We start from the raw sequence: 12,229 nt of genomic DNA on the forward strand, positions 1-12,229 counted from the left end.
CAGTACCTTGCTCCTGTGTTAGAACTTATTTGAAGCCAGATGGGCCATTTACCACACATACGATGAACCATGTAGTCTAACATATGTCATAGAAATTGCCCTAGCAGATGGTTCAAGGTTTGTAACTGCTGCCCTTCAACACTGAACAGCTGCTTTGCTGCCTGATACATTTGATGTGAATCTGGGCAAGTTTACTAGCTCTTGTATTTAATGTGAGCTGTATATCTCTTAAGATCTAGCAATTTTCTACTGTATAGAATCAATTTTCTTCTTGTATAGAATCAATAAGACCGATGACCAAAGGAAATGCAAAATGAGGACGCTCTCTTCTAACACAAAACAACCCAGACTTCAGAGATTATAGAATTTAGAACCAGTGCAGCTGGACCTCATCAAAAAATTACTATCTGCCAATAATAAACTGCTAATATATTGAGTTCTGTGGTTATATTGTGATTATACATGAGTGTTACATTAAGACCGGAACTTTCAAAGCATCAGCCCTGTGTTATATTTAAGGTGAAGGTGTATGTTTTGGGAACATATGACCCAAACATTTTTGGGGAAATTTTGTTCCAATCTATAGGGGCTCAGAGGAATTCAGTGATGTATCATCATGAAATGTCTCCTTTTACAATGTTTTTCTTAAAATATCTGCCTTCCAATACAGTCTGCTTATTCAATACTAATAATTGATTCACATGGTACTCTGTTTTTGAAAGGCTGTATTTCATTTTTGAATATATATATAGTTTTACTTGTCCTGTTTCCATCATCCACAGTTGGAGAAATAGAAAGGATATGTGCCATTTCAGAATAGTATGTTCATTGATATATGAACTTGCAGCAATTATTTGACATTTTACCTCTTACTGAATTACCTATTATTCATAATTTAAGGCCACATGTCATTATTTGCTACACTTGCTACTAATGTTTCCCATCCCTTCCCCCTCCCAAAGGCCCTTCATTTTCTGCAGGAAATTTAAAATGTTCAGAGCCTCCTGAAGAATTTGTTGGGTTGTCCAAGGTTTCAACAAATGACCTAACTATCATTGCCAAGAAGGTTTCCCAATCAGCTAGAAATCAGATCAGACTTTGTATCAAAAATTTTCCTATATGTGATAATCATCTGACAATTTAAAGCTGGATGCTAGATTTTACTGAGACATTTCTACTATTTTCACTTATCCACTCAGTAGCCCTTTGTTTACAGCTTACATACATTGAACACACTTCTCTCCATCTTATAGACTAGTAGAGTGAAGACTTTTAGATAGAAAGTACTTTGGACTTCAGAGAAGGATATTGTGAAATATTGAGTTTGTTGGAAGGAATATCAATATAAGAAAAGTGTGTGTGTGTGTGTGTGTGTGTGTGTGTGTATAAAAATATAGAGTCAGGTCCAGAAATATTGGGACATCGACACAATTCTAACATCTTTGGCTCTATACACCACCACAATGGATTTGGAATGAAACAAACACAGTGTGCTTTAACTGCAGACTTGTCAGTTTAATTTGAGGGTATTTACATCCAACTCAGGTGAACGATGTAGGAATTACAACAGTTTGCATATGTGCCTCCCACTTGGTAAGGGACCAGTAGTAATGGGACAATTGGCTTCTTAGCTGTTCCATGGCCAGGTGTGTGATATTCCCTCATTACCCCAATTACAATGTGCAGATAAAAGGCCCAGAGTTCATTTCAAGTGTGCTATTTGCATTTGGAATCCGTTGCTGTCAACTCTGAAGATGAGATCCAAAGAGCTGTCACTATCAATGAAGCAAGCCATCATTAGGCTGAAGAAACAAAACAAACCCATCAGAGAGATAGCAAGAACATTAGGCATGGCCAAAACAACTGTCTGGAACATTCTCAAAAAGAAGGAACGCACCGGTGAGCTCAGCAACACCAAAAGACCCGGGAGACCACGGAAAACAACTGTGGTGGATGACCAAAGAATTCTTTCCCTGGTGAAGAAAACACCCTTCACAACAGTTGGCCAGATCAAGAACACTCTCCAGGAGGTAGGTGTATGTGTGTCAAAGTCAACAATCAAGAGAAGACTTCACCAGAGTGAATACACAAGATGTAAACCATTGGTGAGCCTCAAAAACAGGAAGGCCAGATTAGACTTTGCCAAACGACATCTAAAAAAGCCATCACAGTTCTGGAACAACATCCTATGGACAGATGAGACCAAGATCAACTTGTACCAGAGTGATGGGAAGAGAAGTGTATGGAGAAGGAAAGGAACTGCTCATAATATAATAATAATAATAATAAACCTTTATTGTCAAAGTACAACATGTGTACATTGAGATTAGCTGAGCCTCCCCCCCCCGTGCTCTCTCCCCCCAACACACAGTGACAACAAACCCTCCATCCCACCACACTATGTGAACCAACTACACCACACACCGGCCTCCCAAGTCAATTCTGCATAAGATTATGTCCCATTTAAAAGCCTAACAGCCCACGGATAAAAGCTATTTTTCAGCCTTTTGGTACGGCTGGCTATATTCCTATATCTCCTACTGGATGGTAAGAGAGTAAAGAGATACCGTCCAGGGTGTGAGTCATCCCTGAGAATCTTCCTCACTCTTCCAAGGCAACGAGCCCTGGCGATGTCATCCAGTGGTGTCAGGGAACAGCCCACAATAATGTCTTGTGCTGTGCTCACTACCCTCTGTAATACTTTCCTATCCGCGGCTGTCAGACCAGCATACCAAACCACAATACCATACGAGAGGATGCTCTCTATAGTAGACCGGTAAAAGAGGGTCATTAGCTGTTGTTCTACCCTGTTCTTCTGCAAGACTCTAAGAAAGTGTATAAGCATACCACCTCATCAGTGGTGGTAGTGTCATGGCGTGGGCATGTATGGCTGCCAATGGAACTGGTTCTCTTGTATTTATTGATGATGTGACTGCTGACAAAAGCAGAAGGATGAAGTCTGATGTGTTTCGGGCAATATTATCTGCTCACATTCAGCCAAATGCTGCAGAACTCATTGGACGGCACTTCACTGCAGATGGACAGTGACCCAAAGCATACTGCAAAAGCAACCAAAGAGTTTATGAAGGTACAGAAGTGAAATGTTATGCAATGGCCAAGTCAATCACCTGACCTGAATCCCATTGAGCATGCATTTCACTTGCTGAAGACAAAACTGAAGGGAAAATGCCCCAAGAACAAGCAGGTACTGAAGACAGTTGCAGTAGAGGCCTGGCAGAGCATCACCAGGGATGAAACCCAGCGTCTGGTGATGTCTATGCGTTCCAGACTTCAGGCTGTGATTGACTGCAAAGGATTTGCAACCAAGTATTAAAAAGGGAAATTGCTTTATGATTATTATTCTGTCCCATTACTATTGGTCCCTTACCAAGTGGGAGGCACATACAGTACGCAAACTGTTGTAATTCCTACACCGTTCACCTGAGTTGGATGTAAATACCCTCAAATTAAAGCTGACAGTCTGCAGTTAAAGCACATTGTGTTTGTTTCATTCCAAATCCATTGTGGTGGTGTATAGAGCCAAAGATGTTAGAATTGTGTCGATGTCCCAATATTTGTGGACCTGACTGTATATATATCTTTCTCCTCCTTTGATAATTCCATTTGCAGTATTTCATAAATCAAACCCCCCTGACCACAGATTCTGTGGTTCTGGCATCTATTAGCAGTTCTTTTTCTGAGGTGGACATGGCTTGCTTGAAAAGGGGGAGGGTGACATTTACAGTGGCTAGCACTCCTGGAAAACATAGATCTGAAAAAGGCTTAAGAGATTTTAAGGAAAGAATTAATTCAACTCAAGTGAAGAACAACTGGAAATACCTTACTTCTTGATATCAACTTCGGTAACTACAGCTACTGAAATAGTAGAAATGAATAGGACAAAACAACTTCATGACTCTGTAAGACTATTTCTGCCATCTCCAGATCCATGTAGGGAAAATGAAAATAGGGAGGGAAATGGGATAAGGATTGAAGATGGCAAGACAGGAATCTGGTTTGCAAATAAGAAAAAGCAGTTTTAAAAATCAATGTCAAGAATCTTCAGGGCAGTGAAATGAGTAAGCTAGATGGTTATTGAATCAAAAGGCAGAAGAGTGAGCTAGGATTCAAACCTTGGAATTAGCTTTAAAAGTATAGGATTTCTAGGTAGTTGATAAGTATCTTCTATATATGATTTTCTAATTTTGTGCAAGAATTCTACTTATCTAACCTAATTGAGCATATGTCTGAATACACAGAATTAGTAGGAAATTGTCATGAGAATTAGTTCAAGTGTCAGGGTTTTTTTATGATTTCTTCACCACGGACCCCCTTTAAATTCCTTTGGTGGCCACAATCCATAGCCATGGACTCCCAAGACTTAACTCAAGATTTAATCATAACATTTCTTCAATCCTTTGCAGACCCCCTGTGACAACATCATGACTCCCCAGTGGTCTGTGGACCACAGGTTGAGAACTACTGATTTAGACCAACACAATATTTCAGAATTAAATTGAAAAGTTACTCTTTAAAATGAAATAAGAGGTTCTGGAAGTCCTTTATTGAGTCAGCATTTGTGTAATTTCAAAATTTGTGTCAAATGAACTTTTTTGGGTTTTACAAAATGTTTTCTTAGTATAGAGTACAGTTCTAAGTACACGTTAACATGACTTGAGATGTTTGTGTATTGTTTAAGAGCTTATATGCACTCTGTTACTCATTTTATCATATCTATGTTTATGACAGTATATAACTGTCTCATAGATGAAGGTTTAAAGAGCTTTAGGCAGAGATATGAAGCAGAACCTATAAGCATCCATACATTGTTGAAGTACAAATACAACCATACAACCACTGTGGGCCAACTGTGGGCCAGAGCAAAAGACAATTATACCTGGAGAACAATGGATTTTCCCCACCTTTTTTAAAAAAAATAGAAGTGCAGCTGATCAAGCTATGAACATTCTTGTGTTATCTTGTTCGCTTATCGATGTGAATCAAGATTTGGACATATGCAGACAAGCTGGCATATAGGGAAAATGAAAATGAAAATACGGAGGGAAATGGGATAAGGATTGAAGATGGCAAGACGAATCTGGTTTGCAAATAAGAAAAAGCAGTTTTAAAAATCAATGTCAAGAATCTTCAGGGCAGTGAAATGAGTAAGCTAGATGACTATTGAATCAAAAGGCAGAAGAGTGACTAAAAGCACTATGTACAGTAGTGGCCAAAATTGTGGAAACCTTTTGGGAAAAGTGTATTTTTGAGGATTGATGGCTAATAACACCACTTTATTTTGGAGTAGTACCTTAAAACTACAGGTGAAATTGGAAAAATTAGAATATCGTGCAAAAGTTCATTTATTTCAGTAATGCAACTTAAAAGGGGAAACTAATATATGAGATAGACTCATTACATGCAAAGCAAGATAGTTCAAGCCGTGATTTGTCATAATTGTGATGATTATGGCTTACAACTCATGAAAACCCCAAATCCACAATCTCAGAAAATTAGAATATTACATGCAATCAATAAAACAAGGAGTGTACATAGAACAATATTGGACCTCTGAAAAGTATAAGCATGCATATGTATTCAGTACTTGGTTTGGGCCCCTTTTGCAGCAATTACTGCCTCAATGTGGCGTAGCATGGAAGCTATCAGCCTGTGGCACTGCTGAGGTGTTTTGGAAGACCAGGATGCTTCAATAGCGGCCTTCAACTCTTCTGCATTGTTCGGTCTCATGTCTCTCATCTTTCTCTTGGCAATGCCCCATAGATTCTCTATGGGGTTCAGGTCAGGCGAGTTTGCTGGCCAATCAAGCACAGTAATCCCACGGTCATTGAACCAGGTTTTGGTGCTTTTGGCAGTGTGGGCAGGTGCCAAGTCCTGCTGGAAAATGAAGTCAGCATCCCCATAAAGCTCGTCTGTGGAAGGAAGCATGAAGTGCTCCAAAATCTCCTGGTAGACGGCTGCTTTGACCCTGGACTTAATGAAGCACAATGGACCAACACCAGCAGATGACATGGCTCCCCAAATCAACACAGACTGGAAACTTCACATTGGACTTCAAGCATCTTGCAGTGTGTGCCTCTCCATTCTTCCTCCAGACTCTAGGTCCTTGGTTTCCAAATGAGATGCAAAAGTTGCTCTCATCAGAAAAGAGGACTTTGGACCACTGAGTAACAGACCAGGTCTGTTTTTCTTTAGCCCAGGTAAGACACTTCTGACGTTGTTTGTTGTTCGGGAGCGGCTTGACAAGAGGAATACGACATTTGAAGCCCATGTCCAGGATCTGTCTGTGTGTGGTGGCTCTTGATGCACTGACTCCAGCCTCAGTCAGTCCACTTCTTGTGAAAGTCCCCAACACTTTTGAATGGCTTTTTCCTGACAATCCTCTCCAGGCTGTGGTCATCCCTGCTGCTTGTGCACCTTTTTCTTCCACACTTTTCCCTTCCACATAACTTTCTATTAATGTGCTTTGATACAACACTTTGGGAACATCCAACTTCTTTTGCAATTACCTTTTGAGGCTTTCCCTCCTTATGGAGGGTGTCAGTGATGCTTTTCTGCACAACTGTCAGGTCAGTAGTCGTCCCCATGATTGTGATTCCTACTGAACCAGACTGAGAGACCATTTAAAGGCTCAGGAACCCTTTGCAGGTGTTATGGCTTAATTAGCTGATTAGAATGGGACACTTTGAGCCTAGAATATTGCACCTTTTCACAATATTCTAATTTTCTGAGATTGTGGATTTGGGGTTTTCATGAGCTGTACCCCATAATCATCACAATTATGACAAATCAGGGCTTGAACTTTCTTACTTTGCATGTAATGAGTCTATCTCATATATTAGTTTCCCCTTTTAAGTTGCATTACTGAAATAAATGAACTTTTGCATGATATTCTAATTTTTCGAGTTTCACCTGTATATATCAATGGAAAGATAATTTAATCAAGAATGTAATCCAAACACAGTTTGTTCAATTATCTGTATTCTATGAAACGTTATAGCCAGATAACCAGAAAAAAGAAGCACAACTTGCTTAGGTTGATATCAGGTAGCTTTCGTTCATCTGATTGCAGCCAATGAGCATGAGTGTTTAGAGAGCCAATCAGATGTCACCTTGTTTTGGCAATGAGCCAATCAGATCACAGTAGGATTCAGTTATTGATGTCATGTATTGAAGCTGAGAGGAGGACATTTGTCAATGTGTTATGTGATCGCTATCAAGTTGGTTGGGTTTTTTGGGGTTCTTTTATTTAGTGAGTTTGTAAAACGGAATAAAATTAAAGTAATGGTGCAAAGAGTTGACTGGTTCTCCAGAAAGCAATGTAAAATAGTATTATTAAGTAAACAAGCCTACAGTTATAAAGAAATTAGAAGAAAAATTGGTAGAAACTTAACCAAAGGCAGCATTTCTAAGTTTTTGAAGAGGCATAAGGAGACTCAGTCACTACAAAACCACACTGGTAAAGGCAGGAAAAGGTGCACAACAGCAAGTGATGATAGAAGAATTAAGAGACTGTGCCTACGTGACAGAAGAAAATCATCTGAGTGTATACAAGATGAAATGGCGCAATGCAATGTGAAGTTGAGTGCAAGGACTGTTCGGCGCAGACTGCAGGAATTTGGCCTAAAATCTAGAATTCCATGGAAAAAAGCCACTTTTGTCTCTCAAACAAAGGTTGAAAAGACTAAACTGGAGTAAAACCCATGTTACCTGGACAGAGAAACAATGGGACAGTGTTATTTGGAGTGATGAGACCAAGATCTCCCTGTTTCTTAGTGATGGCATAAAATAGGTAAGGAGAAGAATCGGAGATGATTTGCATCCTGATTGTATTACATGTACCGTGAAACACACAGTCAGTGTTATGATCTGGGGTTGTATGACATCAAAAGGTGTGGGCAGAATTTGTGTGATTAATGGGTTAGGGTTCACTTCATGGGAAGATGTTGTAAGGCCGTAATTCATGCTAAAGGTTACCCAACTAAGTAGTAACTGACAAGGTGATAATTTTTATATATATATCATTGTTTCTATGGTGATAATTTTTGTATATCTTGTTTTTTCTATGGTGAAAATTTTTGTACATCTTGTTTTTCTACGTGTTTCACTTTTTTTTATAACTGCTATTCTAATAGTAAATCCTTCATAAAAGTTATTGCATTACATTCTTGATTAAATTATCTTTCCATTGATATATAATTTTATGGTACTACTCCAAAAAAAGTGGTGTTATTAGCCATCAAACCTCAAAAATACACTTTTCCCAAAAGGTTTCCACAATTTTGGCCACTACTGTAGATGACTTGAGATTTTACTAAAAACTACAGAAATAATAGAATCCTACCAAATCAGGCAGCATCTCTTTCAGTGGGTTGTGCTCCAGGATCACATTCCTCCTGTCCAGACAAAAACCAGACTAAAATTACTGTAGGTAAAAGTATTTTACAAGAATGTACGTAGTTGAGCCTCCACCACTTGTTAATCCAAAAACGTTTTTTGCAACTGATTTATAATTGACAAAAAAAACAGAGTGGAGAATGGCTTTAGGAATGGTTACATAATAAATGCAGATATAATTTCTATACAATATATTGTAGAACAAAATTTACAGAAAAATATAGTTATTTTTTTTTAAAAAAAGATTTACTAAAAGCAAATGCTGTATATAGTGAGGGTTTGCCATAGAAAATATAATTTGCTGTAGAAAACGTAATTTATCAAATTATGGCTAGGAGAAAACTGTCTAGATTTGTTTATCAGACTAAAACTGCTGTTTATGAACAGATGTGAGTGGTTATGTTTTGCATTAGCAGAATCATATTTTCAGAAAAGTATGAAAGTAATCTTTCAAAAACAAAAAAGATTTAAAAGCAGTAAACATACCTGTATACATATATTTCCACATATGCATTTCTAATGACTAATACAAATATTTATGATAATGTTGCTATCTATAATGAGATTTGTTTAAATGAAGGTAATTGCTAGAATACACATTGTTAAAAATAACTAGAAAAGGAAGATCAGATAATCCTTTGTTGTGGAGTTTTTTAAAACATGCTTTTATTTGTATTTATTTTTTAGCATAGCAATTTCCTAGATCTTCAAGTAACAGTAATCTAGTGAAATATGTACTGTATCTTGTCTTTTATTTTTATCCTTGGTTTAAAGAAAGAAAATAGAAATTGTTTGTGTTGAAAGGATGGCTTTTTAAATGCAGTGTTGGTATAATCAATTACGAAAAGTGTTTTTGAATGATTATTTATTTAATAATATTTAATAATTAGCATAGCTTTGTAATAAAAGTATTCAAAGTGGCTAAACAAGTTTTAATATCTGCATAAGACTTTCTTAATGTAAATGCCAAGTGTAATCTTTCTATTACATGAATAGACTGATTCTGCCTACTTGTTATTCTGTGCACAGTGATGCATGCACAATTGTGCTAACAGAAAAATATTCTTGTTAATCAGATGTAAAAAGATCACATATGTAATTGGGCATTTATTTTTAAACAATTGATACTTTTGTCTTTAATATTTGATGTACTACTCTTTTGAAACATAGCTTCTGTTGAAGTAGGAATTTGAGGGATTTGTATAATTGGTTTTGCAAGTAATCATTTAAGTATAGTTACAACAAACAGAATTAAAGGCTATTTGATTGATATACAAATACACACACATATAGTCATGTTTGCTTTTTCAAAGGTAGGGAAGCAGTAATCTAGTCAGCTATCGGAGTGAAAAATATAGGATTTTCCTCTTTCTCAGCTCTTATTCTTTAGATTATTGCTGCTCCAATCTCTGTGGACATGCTTCTGACACTATCTGTAATAGGGTTACCAGATTAAAATGTTACAATATACATGTAGATTGATTCGTGTTGATGCATTTTGACATGTTAATTTTTTGCATCATCCTAACTATTTTCTTGATAGCATAAAATTAGAATCTGTAAGCTAAAGAAGATTTCAGTAATAGTAGGAATATCAATAACATTCCTGGGGTAATTATAGTAGGTGAGATGGGAGGAAAATCATGGTTTATATGAAACTAATTATCAAAATAATGAGAAATGTATCCTAATATATTCAAATAATTGAATGCTTACAACAATAGAACATTAGCTGAAAAAATATGCACACTTTTTTCTATCTAGAAGAATATGTAGTTAAATGTATATATTGTGGGTAGATAATATATTCTTATATTTATTAGTAAAAGACATGAAATTTGATTAGTATTTCCAGATTCCACTAAATTATCATTTGGTGGAGAACACGTTTTAGAGAGCTAATTGTTATTATCAGGAGATTATGTTGTAAATTAAAAGATAATATAGCAATTGACTTCATGGGATTTTTTTAAAAAAATGAGATGCAAATATATAATTGCTTCCATATTTATGAAGTAGTGAAATATGGTTTGGGCCAGACGTTTTTTAAAGGAAGTTACTGTTTCTAAAGAACACTAAACTTGTTCGTATACATTCATTATGACAATTGCAAGAATAAATTTCCCTGATCACATAGAATGTACAGTAAAAAGAAAAAGCTGTTTCCCATTTTGCATTCAGTCACCATTGTTATTGAACATTGATGAACAATCTGTATTTCAAAATTTATATTTTAAAATGTTAAATTGCTAATCCATGCAAATATATTTTAATAGTGATTTTGCATTTTGAGATAAGTTTTATCTGGAAACGAATGGGTTTTTAAAATGTAAAGTGTTTGAAGCATGGCTGGAAATATATTTGAAATTCTAGGCACTGGGATACATTTTTAAGCAAATTCCTAGATTGCTTAAAGCAGAAGATGGACAGAACATAGGTACCTAGTAATCAAAATATTTTTCCAGCTATAATTTAGGTAGCTTTTCCTAACAAAATCTCCCTTGAATACAAAGCTGACTCATTGCTACCAGCACAAATAAATACTTCAGGTTTCCTATTACTCTTTACCTTCACAATGTATTTCTAGACACTGTAATTAAAATGCTGGCAGAGTTTATTATATACAAACTGAACAATATAGCCCCTTGTTTTATTTATAAAGGTTCAATGTATCTATGCCTGCCTACTTCATTCTGCAAGGGAGTCTCAGAAAGGCCCTGCATTCGCCGAGCCGTGAGTTATTGCTAACTTTTCAGATGTGTTAATGTGGAACCAACAATTTGTGTCTTTAAAAAGAGAGGAAAATTGGTGGGAAAATATCCCAGTTCCTCATTTTCTGCAGTAGTAGGTGTGGATTTTAAAGACAATTCTAAATTTTCATTAGTATAAAATTACTAAATCTAAAAACCCAGCTTCTGAAAACCTATTGTTGAACTACTCTGAAGCTTTGTGAATTGCTTATTTGACTAACCTTGATAAACATTGATATCAGATACAAATACTTGAGCAGAATACAGCCCATCTGAAAATGTTACATCAGTTCTTTTTTAGGGCAAGTAGTTATTCTGGAATTGCGTAATAGTTTGGTTAGATTAGAAATTTGAAGTGTAGAATTGTTGAATAGGCTTAAATTCTTCCAGGTTTATGAGAATAGGATAGTGGCTATATTTTTTTTTTATTTTAAACCGTTTTCCTTTTTGGAATGAATAAAGTTGGGATAAAGTTTCAAAACTCTTGGTTTTTTTCCCAGCAGTGATATTCTGCTTCAGTAATTCACCAGTAGGTTTTCATTTTACATAATTATAATTTAAAATACATTTTAAAAAACCCTGGAAATATAAGGATTGTATCTGATTCTGCATCTTTAGACTGAAAATACATTTTATGGAATTATCTTTTTCAAATCTGACACAGTGAATATTCTGCTGCAAATTGTCGTGGGTGAAAAATCTGCAATAAATCAGCCAGTGTTTTGCATATTATTTGGATAAAACTTCCAACCTTGTTCACAGATGTGACTGATTAAACTTGTAATTGAATTTAAATATGTGGTAAGCAAGTTGATGCTTTCGGGTTTGTAAAAGTTTGTAAAAGTTTCAAATTACCTTTAAGAAGTCATAATCAAACAGGATTTCATCTCTCTTGAATAATGCTCTTTGCAGGCATTGTTTTCCCAGTGATACAGTACTTCACATACTGAAATACATACCTTCAATATGTGTTGCCCTTGCCTAAAGTAAAAATTAGATCTTGAAGAACTGACAGCGGGAATTCAGTAAACATCAGAAAATGTGGTATAAATGTTTTGAAGGCT

At 36.1% G+C, this 12,229-nt stretch overlaps 1 protein-coding gene across 3 annotated transcripts in view; it reads left to right on the plus strand.

Moving 5' to 3' along the window:
• LOC310642091 (putative RNA-binding protein Luc7-like 2) overlaps positions 1-12,229 on the plus strand; it is a 52,630-nt gene that overhangs the window by 16,736 nt on the left and 23,665 nt on the right. The window contains exon 2 of one of the 3 annotated variants that reach the window (XM_083365499.1): positions 11,078-11,148. The exons of the other annotated variants lie outside the window; for them this stretch is intronic. Within the exon in view, the coding sequence (XP_083221625.1) occupies positions 11,091-11,148 (58 nt within the window). The 5' untranslated portion in view covers positions 11,078-11,090. The remainder of the gene's footprint in view (positions 1-11,077; positions 11,149-12,229) is intronic. 3 annotated transcript variants of the gene reach the window in all.

Source organism: Vipera ursinii, assembly GCF_947247035.1.
Source record: "Vipera ursinii genome assembly, chromosome: 6".
Taxonomy (NCBI): domain Eukaryota; kingdom Metazoa; phylum Chordata; class Lepidosauria; order Squamata; family Viperidae; genus Vipera; species Vipera ursinii.